Below are 15340 nucleotides of genomic sequence, written 5' to 3' on the forward strand. Positions count from 1 at the left end.
TATTATACATAATTTTTAACAAGTTTTTATTCTTTGATTATCCGCAAACGTATACATTGACGTAGATTGATACTATGACTTCTATGTAACAGTAATACTAACTTCATATTTATTTTTGCAGGATACATTTGAACTACTTTATTGATTTCATAATTGAACTATATTATATAAGAAAATATTGTCTGTAAAATATAGCATATAATGTTATACATTGTATCACAACTAAAAACAAATTCATGTATATAATTAAAACAACTATCAATACTTAAATATAGTTTTAATTACATTAAACACATGTTTTACATCCTGTAGAATATATATTCTAATTATATTGCACTAAAAAAAAAAAAACTTGAATATATTTTACCGTGTACTGAGGGGATGACACTGGTAGTGTTACCCAGTGAATTCACAAACTCACGAATTTAACCTAAAATGATCATCGAATAGTTCAATAATATTTATACTAGTCTTCATACATTTGGCAACATTTCAGAGCGGTTAACGTGTTCACCGAGTAAAACGGAGCTAATTGTGGAACGAAATCCGTCTGGAGTCATTCATACGCCGGTAAGTTATAATAATATCCTCGATAGGAATTTTTTTTCTTTACTTCTTAACAGCCATTCGTTCCTAGTATTTTTATTTAAAGTATATTATATGAGAGGGGAAACGAAACCCTTTCATCTGCATTAAAACAGTTAGTCATAACTCATAAACATCTATCCGGTGTACCGACAAAGTCACAATAAATCCTCCGAGAAGAAATTAATTATGACAAGCTTACCATTTTGTTCCTATTACTCAACAAACGTGTGGTCACGCGTAGAGAAAAAAAAACGAAAATTGCAGTCTTATGAAAATTGATTTATTTTTATTGTAAGCTTTATTTTTGGTTATAAGCGAATGCATTTTTGAAAGGTAATGAATGGATTTTTTAATTATTTCAGATAAGAATTTAAAAAAAAATCAATTAATACACTATTAAACTATCAGCATATGAAACATTCATAATCGGTTTACCTATTAACTAAAACTAATCACCTAGATAATTTATTTTTAATAAGTATTGATATCATATTTCATTACGAATTAACTTATTCAGCTTTTGATTATCTTATAAAGGAGAAAAAATAAATTTAAACGCAATCTAATTATTTTGATATTTATCACAGCTTTACAATATATACCTACTGTATAAAAGGCGACAATCAGATTTTGTTTGGTTAGCTAATCTAATATTTCTAATTTTTGAAATCTATTAAGTACATACCTTTTACTTTAACACACTTGTTTACAAAGGAAAAATGTCCAAAATAACTATACCATTAGTCATAACTACTGTAAAATGTGAATGGAGTGACTAAATTTCGAGAACTTTTTATGTGGTGTAAATAGAGGAAAACTCGTCTGTATGCAATACACGTAACCAGTGAATGTCCGTAATACATTATGATTGCCGCCTACAGCTCTACCCCAAAAGAGAATACATATCTTTCAACCCCTTTTTCAATCTATTTGGTAATTTGACATTTTGAATAAATGACGGGTAAACGATTGATTACTTAATACCATCTCCGTAGAATAATCCTCAATAATCCAATGATGTATACAAACAATTAAAATGCTTGAATATTTAAACACTAATTATTCACAACACTTATTAATTTAACGAAATCAGATATACGCATATTAATACACGATATAACGATCTTCAAACGTTTTATTAATTTCAGATTCCGTTTTTGTTTGCTTACATCAAATAAACTGGAAAAGCTGAGACCCGCTACCTGCAATTGGATATTTTATTAGTGTTAAAAAAAATGATACCGTAAATACTATTTAAAGATGAACCATGAACTAATATAAAAAGGAATATATCTAAGATACCTGGGTAGATATACAGAGTTCAGCAGGTGATACTGAACAATATAAGTATATATTGTTAATGATTAAATATATAAAACGAATTGGATACGATGAAGGTACAATCATGCGAGTTTATAATAATTACCATCATTGTGTTTATTTTCTTAAGAAACTTGGACAGACTCGGAGTGGTGCAGTTTGCACGTACGATTTTGTGTTTACTTATTTGTTGAATACAGTTTACAATCGCCAGTGCAGTCGGGACGTTCTCAGGGGACGATAAGTAGGGCAGTCGCCCTCCCCCATATATGGCCTTTCTTTTTTTCAAATGATTGTTATTTATTATTTATATCACATTAGAAAAATACACAAATCTGAATACATGTATGAAGTTCACCCACTCCCCCCCCCTATAAATGGGTTTAGGAACGGCACTGCGATGCAGTGTACTGCATTCACATGATAAACGATTACAATTTTCATTATCGTATCTAGGGGAATGTGGAACCATCGAGGATTTCGAACTATCGCAGAAGCCCCCCGCAGCTGAACGTGTTTGTGTATCATACGATAATAATACGTGAAGTTGTCGCGCGCGTTTCCCCGATAAATACAATAGGTGCACGAAAAACGTAAGCCGTGCAATTTCGACCCTCGACCGACCGGCAGCACAATGACGTGGAAACGTGATCCATTGTACTCTCTTCCGAGCATCTATACACGCCTTCGCTTTTCCGCCGGTTCCAATTATAATACTACTTGTCGGCCGTACTTGCGAGTATATTAGTAGCAGTAGTGGTAGTATGAACGTGTGCGCGCGTATTTATTACAAGTGCCGAACGACAACCGCGGGGTGTCGGTAAAAACAAACAGCTGCAGGGACCACCTCTTTCCCGACCTTCCCCCAGGGACTCGATGCAGGTCTCGATGGGTGCACGTATTGTCACGGCTATTGTACACCGAATGCGAAAATAACCTCTTGCACTTTAGAACTTGAACGAACGCGATCACAAATGCAGCACACGGCTGCGGGCGAAAAAATTTATGTCATTTTGTTTCCTCGTCCGCGATATATTGCGAATCATTATGTGCTTATCGTTTATTATTACCGCAACATCATTAACATATTATCCTACAAAATATAAATAGGTCATTTTTGTATGAGGCTTGTAAATGAAAAATATCGATAAAAATCGATGCATTTCTTCTTTCTTGCATTTATTTAGCTAACTTTAACAAAAATATTTACAACTAGACTTTCGATGACTACTTACGAATACGAAACTCTTACGAACGAAGACCTACAATTATAAATGATAATACTTTTATTAATTTTTTTATTCAATATCAAAATATTAAGATTATTATAAATATTTTTGTAAAATACAGTGAATCCCTACTATTAGTATTGCGCATTAATACACGTAATACATAAAATATACGTATAAATCATGTTATCATGAAAAACATATCCTAAATATGTAATGATGTAATGAGTGTAAAAAGGTAAACATTATTTATGAGGGAGGGATTAATATAATATAATTATATTTATTGTTATTTGATTTTTTACTAGCTTGGATATTGATAATATGGGATTGACCCTCACAACGACCCCTACCTATGCCACAAAACGTAAGCACTATATCACTACTTAATATTAAAGATCTAAAACTTTGCAGGTTCTTGACCCATTGTTAAATTATTTAATCCTAATATAAAATATATATTAAAATATGCTAGTTGACTTAAGTCCTGAACTTGTGCGATTCACGTAAACAAATTTAAAATATATAAATTTTTTTCGAAATGTGATATTATTGTACACATAAATAATTATATGTACCTAGTACCTATATATTGTTTACATGTACACCACGACATCATGATACGTATGTATTATTTTCTTACAGATGAATATTTTCTTATAGATTTTCCCAGGATTATTTATAACCAGAGAGTGTTTGCTACCGTTTATATTCGGATACACATACAGTACGTTCTACTTTCCACGAAGCGAAAAAAGTTATTGGTTGTATGTACGTATATATTTTTGAAAAATTCTTTTATATTTCCGTGTTTCAATCCCTTTTATATGACGTTGTAGTCAGACGAAAGCAAATAATATTTACTTTGAGGATTACACTATGCATTTGAAAAATTCAAAATTATTGTTATTCGTTCACATTTTCATAAGAAAACAATTATTAAAAATTCTACTTAAAATTATACATTATACAAAGCAGGTACAATATATCCCTTTTTATATTATTATTTTTTAATATAACATACACTTATATGGCCAACTTTGAAAAAAAAACAATATAAATCTTAAGCTAGGAAAAAATCATTTAACGATTCATTTAATGTCAACGCAAAGTATAATAAAAGAATAGGTAATACAAAGCAAAAACAAACCTCATATCAGTCATGCCAGACAAGATAATACCGAAACGTAAGTACATAAACATAAAGTTCTATAATAAATTACATAAGTGTTTGAAAACTAGGTTTCAGGTTGGTATAATTTACAGATATACGAAATCGCATAAGTATAATGTTATAATATATATTTATACTTATATGAACCACATATGTGTAATGTGTTTTGTTAAAAAAGATAAAAAGTTCTGTTCATATTTTTCTTTTCTCTTTTTAACAACAAGAGGAATACAGTTTTTAATCATTTTAAATGTTTCGAAGTATTTTTAAATAAATTACAATTTAATAAATACATTTATTTATCGGATCACTAATAATAGCATAAAACAAATACAAAATCATTGGATCGATGTATATATATAGATATACAGACGTAATAAACTGTTTTACGAGGATTCAATTCTGCCTCAGCTGTTATATTAACTCACAAGTTTATAGCAGTACATATTACTGTACATTACCCGGTATATTATTTATAAAAATGTTTGTATATTTTGACATTTTAGGTATGCCGGCAATTTGTTTACATTTATTTCGACAGGCATCACGTACGATTGATTTAAAAACGAATAGAAAGAATCACCAGATTTTATTACATAAACATACACTTCCTCATTATATTGGAAATTTGAAATTCTTATTTTAACATTCTATTCAAAATTAATTTTCAATAATGTAAGTATGATAAAAACTGAATATAAATACTAATAAATATCCACAGATAATATTTGAAATATAATATTTTAATTAGAAATAATAATAGTTACTCGCTAATTATCGACTAATATTATATATACGAAATATTATTATAAAAATTTACTGTGTTATACAGTATATTAATATGACAGTTGATAATCTTTGGTTATATTTTTATGCAAAAGTATTCAGTGCTCTTGAATTTCATTTAAATAAAGAATAATCATGTATGAATCATGTATCCTTATGTAACTCATGCTCCTAGCAATTTATAAAATATTGAAGTAGAGACACATAAATAAAATAAGTGTTTTCAAAAACTTATATGTAACACATTTCAGTGATTTATTAAAAAATAATGAATTCATATACTCGTATTATTCATATGTTCCTATATTTTTAGTTTTTATTCGTTTGAATGAATAAATGCAATTCTACTCCAATAATATACCAATAATTTCTAATATATATTTAATGAAATACATAAAAAAAAAACCATTCGTATTATTTTTTCGAGTACATTTAGACATCGTATAAAATTAACTACTGTAGTGTCATAAACATATTTATTTTTCTATGAAAGGTTTTCCGATAAAAGCAAAGTCAAAGAGAATGATTGTTATGTATTCATATACAATTCTTTTGATCTCTTAATGTGTTTCTCGCCTTTTATATAATATAAGATACAAAATATCAAGTGAATTACATTATAAAATCAAATAGTGAAAAATTTAATAAAAATTATAATCTTTTATTTTATTAAATCTTGGCCTTAAATGATGAAAACATATTTAAATATTTATAATAGATAATGAATGTTGATAATTAATGTAATATCCATGTAGACTTTAATATTGTGAATTCAATTTTACACTAATAAATATTATTTATAAATAGAATATAATTTAAAATAGGCTATATTGGCATTATAAAAATAATCGGGTAATATTAATTTCTATTGATTACGAACAAGAAAAACTAATGAATAATATGTATATATATTATATGTGTATCTAATACGTAATTGAAATTTTGCTAAAACCTTTATAAATTATTGAAATAACGCATCAACTAGAAAATAATTTATTTTGCGAAAAGATACAAAAGTATTTACAGTTTTTAAATATACGGTCAAATACGCTTTACCTATAATCATTTCTCAAACGTTACATAAACAAGTTTCTAGGTTTATAAATCAATAATTCGAATACCATGTATGTATATTATATATTAATATGTACATACTAACCCTTGCATAACATTTCTATGATAAACGAATACTATAATATTTTTGAGAAAAAATAATCGAAAGACATATTTCGTTCAATGTATATTGAAAACAAGCGTAAGTTATTCGATTAAGCAATTTTTAAATGTTATGAATTTTATTGTGATAAAAAACATGACAGTAAATCATAAGTATACCGAATAAGTGACACGTATAAGTCTTAACATACATATATGTTTCATGTGGGGCCCATTCAAAAGTGCTATACAACTATAAACCGTACGAATAACAGAAACGTGTACGCGCAAATACATTAGATATCGTGCACGAGTTTTAAACAAATTCGTGTACGGTTTTGCATGTTTACCGTTTTATAATTCGCTTCTACATATGTACGCATAAATACTCACAGCTAATAGTACTTACTACTCGTTCAGAATCATGATTTCGTAAATAAATATAGTACGGACATATCGGGGAAAAAAACCCGTTGAAATGTATCGGTACGGGAATAACACGACGCGAAAAGGACGTACAGCGAACGCGAAAACCGAACGGTTCAAGAACAAGTTGAAACGAGAAAAAAATTTCGAACGAAGCGCACGACGGTTTTGATGCTTCCGACGAGTTTGCCACGGGATCGTCGTGTTATGGTACAATAACAATTATGATGACAGAATAAACGTTTACGGAACTGTGACTGTACGAACGGAAAGCAATACACGCGAACGCTTTCCGAAACCGGACGCACACGCGCACCGCACTGAACATGGATAGAACGAAGCTTCGGTACGGGTACGAATCGTGCGCGGAAAGCGGTAGGGATTCAAAAATCCCGTTGTACAGGGTAGCCACCGTTGAGATGTGTTTTATGACGACGGCGCGTAACGGCGGTTCGCGTGAAACATGCGTGTACCGCGTGTGTCGGTGGGGAGGAGAAGGTTGACAGCGGTCCGAAGCACAGGGAAGTCACCACTCACCATGGACTCGCCTTGGGGACCCGAGTACCGGATCGTTCGAGACCGTCGAAAGAAAATAAATACATACATTATTTTTTCAAACGTTCGATTACATTTATAATTTGTACTCGCCTTAGTGATACAAAGTGGTATACTCAGTGGCGTATTCAGAGGGGGGGGGGGGGTTAAGGGGGTTATAACTCCCCCGAAAATGTTCCAATGTTTAATTAATTTAATGATCGATCGACACAGCGCCAAACGGTGCCCATTACTATCAACATATCGTATTTTATACACTACGTACAAAACTAACCCCCCCTCAAAAAAAAATTCTGGATACGCCGCTGGGTATACTACATCTATATGTAATAAAATTGAATAAATGTATGCAACGGGTTTATATTATGTAATATAAAATAATAACCAAGTTTAACAGAAGTGAACCGATTAGATTAGACTAGATATTTTATTACTTTTTCCTTTAAAAGGGAAGTGTAGAGTGTACGGTGAATATTGATTATGATTTATGTTCTTACATTATTACCATCTATATTGGTAGAATGGGCGGGAACGTTTTCCTACAAATATATTTTTCAATGATAATTTATCTGCGGACTAACATTTTGAAAATAAAACTATGAATGATATCAGTTGCTAGTGGTGGGTCGCGACCGGTCGTTAGTAACGACTCGTTACTGCTGCAACAGTACGGTACAAATATTTTGATCTGCGACTTGTACTCTCTCGGCGCACGGGCCGCTGAGTATATTATATTATTAAGTTAGCTTTGAAATGTCCATCGGTATTGGCTTATTCAATTTAAAAGAATAATCAATTTTTCACACTTAACTCTATTATATTATACAAAAATCAACTGAGTAAAAATCAAACTAAATAATATAAAATAGTGCTGTACTGCGTTACAATACACAGCGCAATCGTTATTATGAACTATTTTATACATGGGAATCGATAAAATACTAATAAATTATATATATATATATATATATATATATAATAAAAATTATCATTATTTTACTGCTACTCATTTCCTTATTTCTAATGTTATCGACTATCGTTTTCAGTTCAGCTTGTAAATATAGTTTTATGATCATATACAATATATGTAGCATTTTATTTGAAAATGGATAGTAGAGATGTATATATATATATATATTATTGTGACCGGTAAGTAAAAGAAAATAGAAATGGAGCAAAATAGACAGTGAAGAAAAACGGTGTCTTAATTTTGGAAGAAAATAGCTCCGACCGGTAGAATCTCTTCAACTGTTTTGTTCTATGATTTCTCAGGAAATAATAGTTTAATTTAAGAAATAAAAAAACAGTAAACTTTAAACTTAATCTAATGATATGTCAAAAGGGAAACAAACGTGAAAATAGTGCGCTCTTAACGTGTCCAGGAGTTATTCAAAATAATATTCGTGTGTTTCCCCCTTAAATGATTCTTAAACAATTAATTGACAATATATTATGATTCGTTACAATTATCTGATAAATGATATTCATATCAAGAAACATATATCCAATGGCTAATAATTAGTGACCAATGTATAATTTCAAAATATTATAATGATATTATATGATTATATAATATTATTCGAAATATTGGTTAATATAATAGTGACTTATATACGATTATGGTTTTCTCCTATTGTATATAATTGACTAATATTAATTTGATTAAATGCAATTATAATTATGACTATATATAATTAAAATATAATATATGTATGACCGATGTACAACTAAAATTGATTACGTGTATTACTAGTGGCCATTGCATTATTATATTACCTATGGCTACAATACGAGCGTATTAATGTATTGTACATGGTAATACATATTACGGCTAGTTGGACTCGCTTTGGGACCAGAATACCGGATTATTTGAATCCATAGATCGAACCAACGCGAAAGACCCTTGAAAGAAAATAAATACATAAATTATTTTTTCAAACGTTTGATTAAATTTAAAATATGTATAATAACAATATTTGTGCTGGAACATTATGCCGGAACTCGCAAGGATGTTTCCAATGAATAATGTGCCACTGTTAACAACAACTATTGTACTCATTTTAATTTTAAGTAATATATTATTATGTTCGAGCGTTTAACGGTTAATCGTATAGCCTATCCAATAATTTTTCCCGCTTGCAGATTTTCATGATTTCACGCTTGTACATAACGCGCCTACCTACGTAATAATTGGTTGTCATACGATACCTAAATGGTTATTTTTTTGACACATCTATCCGAAACTTATAATTATAAATATAGAGAAAAAGTAGCGCACTACGATTTATCAGTAGCTTTGAAAATGGTGCGTTACAATTTTTTTCAAAAAATAATAGCTATATCAATTGCAAGTTTAAAAAAAAAGTCCCGACCAGTTAATTTTTGATAAAAACGATGGAGTGCCATTTATACGTAATCCGTTGGTCTTCCAAAATATTATAATCCTTCCGCCGTCCACACTTTCGAAGCGGTGTAATGAAAACCCCGAGAGCCAAGCGTACGGAAATCGTGTACTTTGAATAATCCCTTTGGAACGTGTGGCCTCGTTTCAACGAGCGTTATACGAAACACTTGCAGTCCGGGTCCAATCCCCTGTACAGTGTTTCGTTACGAGTGGATACACGTTTACGTTGAAAGGACAACTGAGGAATGACGTAGCTGGGCGACGAGTTTTAATAAATATTTATAGAACGTTTACGTTTAATTGGAAAAAAATAATAATTTAATTTAATTTATTGTTCAACAAGCGTACGCGGATCTTTTCACGTTTAATTTCAATATTTACAATATTAAACGTGAGTCGTTTACTGGAGATTACATTTCATTGTAATAATACAAAATTCAGAATAAGCTTCAAGCAAAAATTGAGATTCTGAACCGACCCAGCAGGGAAAGATTAATTTGTAGCGGCGGCCTACTGGCAGATCCGTATAATCCGTAGGAGGAGGAAAAGTTTTTTTTTTTTTTCAGTAGTATAATTATTTATATTACATTATAAATATAAATCAACAGTAATTTGAAAATAATTTTCAAATTGCTGGTTATTTATTTTATTTTTTATTTCACTATTTTTAGTACACAAATGTATGCATGTTATAATTTTTTAAGATCCTCAACGCTGGTTTCGGCTTTTAAATGCAAATTCTCAACTTATTAATTGTCATACAATAAATATTATAGATAAAAACAATTATAATAAAATATAAACTAATATCATCCTAAAACTATTTGTTATTTATCAGTATACTAACAAATTTAATGTATATATCCCTTATGATTTGGTAGATAACAAATGTTTTGTCGTAATATTATTTTCTATAATTCATGTAAGCTACAACTAAGCTTACTCATTTATTAATTTATATATCTAATATCTTATACATAGTTCATTTTGTTTAAATTTCTTTGAATAAATTTAATAAATTTTATTTACATTATTTATAACATGCTATTTTTGTACATTAAGACAATAGAAACTGATTTCAAGAAAAAATACTGTTTAAATCTTATGTTATTTTAAGTATAACTCCAGTACACGTTTTTAACGTACAAGTAAAGGTATAGTTCCTTTTGAATTAGGATCGAAACAAGTTTTCATCTCTATTGAAATAATGAAAACCTGGATAAATTATTTTTAGAAATAATTGTTATTTGAGACGATTTGAATATCATTACATTATTATACAACAACACTATTTTCCTACTGCTATTTATTATTTGGTATACGTTTACCGATTAAGAAATAAATAACTAAAATAACTAATAGATGCATCGACATATATTAATATATACATACAGTATACATAAAAAAAGTAAGTTGTATTACGCATGCGCGTACAGTCCGGCTCAACATTTTGAAATTTAACTGAACTTGTGTATTTTAATACTCCTTTTTGTTCCCCGAAACCCCATTTCAATACAAGGTCATCAAACTGAAATATTTAGTGATACCTTATAGCATGAATACGCTGTATATCATGTATATAATAATTATTCAATAATTAAGTTACATTTTAATAAAAAAATGTATTATCACTTCTAATATGCACTATATATCATGTTAACTATAAACTTCTAATACCGTCATTTTCTGTAAATTAAGTTTACGAAAATTTGAATGATTAAGTTTATTACGTTATAAAACGAATAACCATAATTCTGTGGGACGATTTCTGGCGGTGGTATATGATGAGTATATCGCATATATACGTATACAGACACGGTGAAAGGGCTTATTAAAGAGAAATACATAAAACTGGATATCCGTTGTAGCGCAGAACAAATGCAAACCATCTGTCCAATTAAAAGAGCATATTACACTTAACCCCCGCTGACTGCCATTATATTGTTCCGGATTTTAGAACCCTAATTTACAACAAACACTAGCCGTCTAATACGAAAGCCTTTCAACTTCTTACTTTATAATACTACTAATATATGTATACGAGTGTATATATTTACGTGAGCACAATGTATGATTCTCGTTTAAATCGTTCTCGCAGCTCAAATTCCTTCAACGTGTATGTTATATATATATATATATATATCTAAGTATACGTGACACGTTGATTTCAAAATCGGAAAAAAAAGTAGGATTTAAAATGTTCACGCAGACATTAACGAAGTGTTGACAGTGGACTTTGTCATTAAATTTTCTGTAGTTATCATGGGTCACAATCTGCGGGTGTAGCCAGGATTTTTAAATGGGGAAGCTAAAAACATTTTTGAGCAAATTAGATACGAAAGGCTTTGGGAGTTCAATCATAAACCCTCACCCACCACCAAATTTAAAAATGTGTTTCCAGCATTTTAAAATAGTTTTAATAATATTTGTTAAACTATAATCAATAATAATAATAATAATAAATTAACGGTGATCAACAACGGTAGTATCGCCACGACAAAATTGTATAAAAACTACAGTGATTAAAAATGTATGTGTTAGACAAGAGTCATTACAACGTTCACGATAACTACCAAAAATATAGTAATAATCACGATAGAAGTAATGCACTTATGTATTTACCGATGAAAAACACCCGTTATTCGTCAACTTTTAATTAGTATCAAAGTTTTAAAATATTTAAATACCAAATAGGAGTATACTAGTTTAGTATATACACATAACCCGACTCATAGGGGCTATAGCCCACTTAGCCCCCCTCCTTTGGCCAAATCTCGGGTCACAATACATTATATCGCTCCTCCTACTACCCATCTTCGAAATTTCTCGCAAACAGTAAAATTCTTGCTTGCGCTTGCAAATCCGATTTACCCTTCCAATCCTTTATTTCTCCGTTCATCATCACCCGATATTGGTTTCATAATATATTATACATTTACTCCGCCCCACCTTTATACAATCGCCTCTGCCTTAGAATCGGTCACAACCTTCTCTCAAATGCCATCAGTCTAGTAACCCTGAACAAGTGCCTATCTTTTATATTGCCTCCACGGATTCACCCTACTATCAATATCTGCAATTTAAAGCGTATTGCGATCGAATATTAATCCCACCCGTCATTATCATTTTCCTCCGTGCGACTGTTACCCGTGACGACCCTGCGGCGTCAATGCTACACCCTTCCTTTTCTCAAGTTTTCGTTTTGAAGATCCTGCGTACGGTTCAAGTGTGCTTTTAGTTTTATATTTGAATATAAACTAGGTGTGGGCTAAACTCAAAACTCTTTATCGATCAGGCGTTCATCCATCGTGCGCAACCGGTCGCCGGCCAGCGCTTCCACGACGGACAGCCGACAGGCGTCGCCGACCATCGAACGACGCCCATCAGCCCCGCCGTCGATCAGTCGCCTGAGCAACCGATCGACGCGCTCGACGCAACCATAGTCCCGGTGCTTCGTGTGGACCGCGATCAGCCCTTCGGCCACACGTTCCATATCTGCCACGTGTTCGCGGCCGGCCACCTCGTCGTCTAACAGCCGGCCGCAAATCTCAGCGTACGCCAGGCATACGGCGGCCGACGCGTCCGCGGCCAGCTGCCGTAGCTTATCGGCCACGTGACCGACCAGCCGGCCACGGACGAGTGGCCGCGATTCCGGGCCGCACATGTCGAAGTACAGCGCGGCCAGTGTCCGGCACAGCGACGGTACGTCAGCCGCGGACGCCTGCCAATTGCCGATCGCGTCGTCCACAAACCGCGCGGGCAACCGGGCGTCCACGTAGCGCGCGGCCGCCTCGAAGCACTTCTGCAGCCGAACCGCATAGTGACAAAGCCCGTTCCGCTTCACCAGCGGCGACAGCACCTGCGGACCAACAGCACACGTCACGCGCAAAGCATAACCTTCTTGCCGAAGCGACGCACAGTGGGGCTAATGACATCATTAATTGGCAAAAACAATTTTTATTAAATCGAAATTTCATCGCATTACTATATGTAATTGGTACAGGATTTCGTATGCCATCTAAAACAAGATTCGTGCATGTGTTGATGCTTAAATTTAATTTGTCAAATAATTACGACGGCAATAATTTTCTCAGAACAGGGAAAAAGTGACATATGGAATGAGTAACGTCTAAGGTATCGTGAAAAAGAAACCAACGGTTATGCCATAAGAAATATCGCAATTTCTTTTTTATTATTTAAATCGAAACATTACGCATTATTATTTAACATCCCCCATTTTGGTTAACTGGCTACTGTAAGCTTATAATTTGTTTTGGAGGCGGAGAGTTATAATTAACATATATAACAAATATATTACGTATTAAATTTACACATTAAACGACAATCATTAAATTACAAAAAAATAAAATAATTTTACAATATTTTCAGATTCATCTCAAGATACTGTCTTAGACACTCGTCTCACTTAAGCTCTACGTGGTGTGACGATACACAATATTTTACAATAATAATATCTTATAATATTTTCCAGTCTTCAAAATTGATGATTAATTTGATATACTCTATAACTATTCTCAAACATCCTCAAACTTCGTTATTACATCCAGTTATATTTTGCGAATTGCTGAATGGGTTGATAATATAAATACATTTTAAATTAGAGTATATTTAGTAGTAATTGTACTCATAGTTTAAAAATTAAAATGTATAATCATTCATAGCTATTTCATTAACTAGAATTAATATTCTAGGTTATTTATATCTAGATTTTTTAACAAAACATTACCGTCTTACAATACCTTAAAAATCGTTGGCGATCCGACCATTTTGTGGCACATTAAAATTTGAAACACCTCTAACAGTTCATTTACACCGCCGTTGATTGACATAGGCCCATAGTTTATAAGTGAATTTATAATACCAAGAAGTACGTATTCTCTTAAGTATAAAGCCTTTTCGAAAAGATCGGATAAAATTTGTTTCAGGCCCTCCCTTTCGGCTTCTACACAACTGTCCTGCAACCTTCGTGTTAAAGCACTGATAAATGTTTCGTCTACGTACGGCGCTAACTTCTCTCCGTCGAATCCCTTTAGGTTCACAAATGCTGTGAATACCTTGTACACTGGACTTAGCTGCTTGAATTCCCACATCAATTCAGCGTTGATTTCGTCTTCAAGTATATACGAAAATAAAGGTGAACGTCGAAATACATTTTTGGAAAACATTTCTGAAAATTGAAAAATATGTCGAATTTGATTTTCAATTCCTTTATCATAAGATTCGCGTGTAGTTTTAAATTTCTTTCCCCCAACTCTATTGCTACATGAAATTTATCATATCGTACGATTCACAGTATATTATAATTTTATTAGTGGAATATACAACACGAACATGGAAATATTATCAGAACGCACTCAATATTTTAATATTTTTTTCGATTATCCTTATTTTTATCACATCGAAAACCCGTACTTACCGCAAACTAATTTGTACACTCCCGACGGATACGAACTATCATCTAATTTATCTTCAGTCCATATTACGTATAGTTCGTTCAACATTTTCAGCTTTTCTTTCAGTTCTTCTCCGTCGACGACTGTGGGTACAGAAAAGTACTCCGAACATACCCGTAGCATGTGCGTCACGGCTTGAAATCCCTCAACATCGTCGACATAGTAGTAAGCCATTTCGTATGATAAAATCTTAAATTTAGCCTAAAACGTTTTACGTTGGTATTTGTTT

General features: G+C 32.0%; 2 protein-coding genes across 6 annotated transcripts in view; both read right to left on the reverse strand.

Moving 5' to 3' along the window:
• The window catches only part of LOC112689240 (kinesin-like protein CG14535), a 173076-nt gene extending 166069 nt beyond the window's left edge, over positions 1–7007 (reverse strand). For 4 of the 5 annotated variants that reach the window (XM_025562840.1, XM_025562841.1, XM_025562842.1 and 1 more), the window contains exon 1: positions 6662–7007. The gene's annotated coding sequence lies outside the window, so the exon portion shown is untranslated. Of the gene's footprint in view, positions 1–6645 lie in introns of all 5 variants that reach the window. The other variant, XM_025562839.1, reaches the window with a different exon arrangement.
• Positions 7008–12911: 5904 nt separating this feature from the next.
• LOC112689115 lies at positions 12912–15285 on the reverse strand. The gene is made up of 3 exons (XM_025562636.1): positions 15075–15285; positions 14398–14825; positions 12912–13496 (listed from the first exon to the last, which is right to left on the reverse strand). Exons 1-3 carry the CDS (start codon positions 15283–15285, stop codon positions 12912–12914), a joined length of 1224 nt encoding a protein of 407 aa, XP_025418421.1.
• Between the last annotated feature and the right edge of the window lie 55 nt (positions 15286–15340).

Source organism: Sipha flava, unplaced genomic scaffold (genome assembly GCF_003268045.1).
Source record: "Sipha flava isolate LNK unplaced genomic scaffold, YSA_version1 42_pilon_pilon, whole genome shotgun sequence".
Taxonomy (NCBI): Eukaryota; Metazoa; Arthropoda; class Insecta; order Hemiptera; family Aphididae; genus Sipha; species Sipha flava.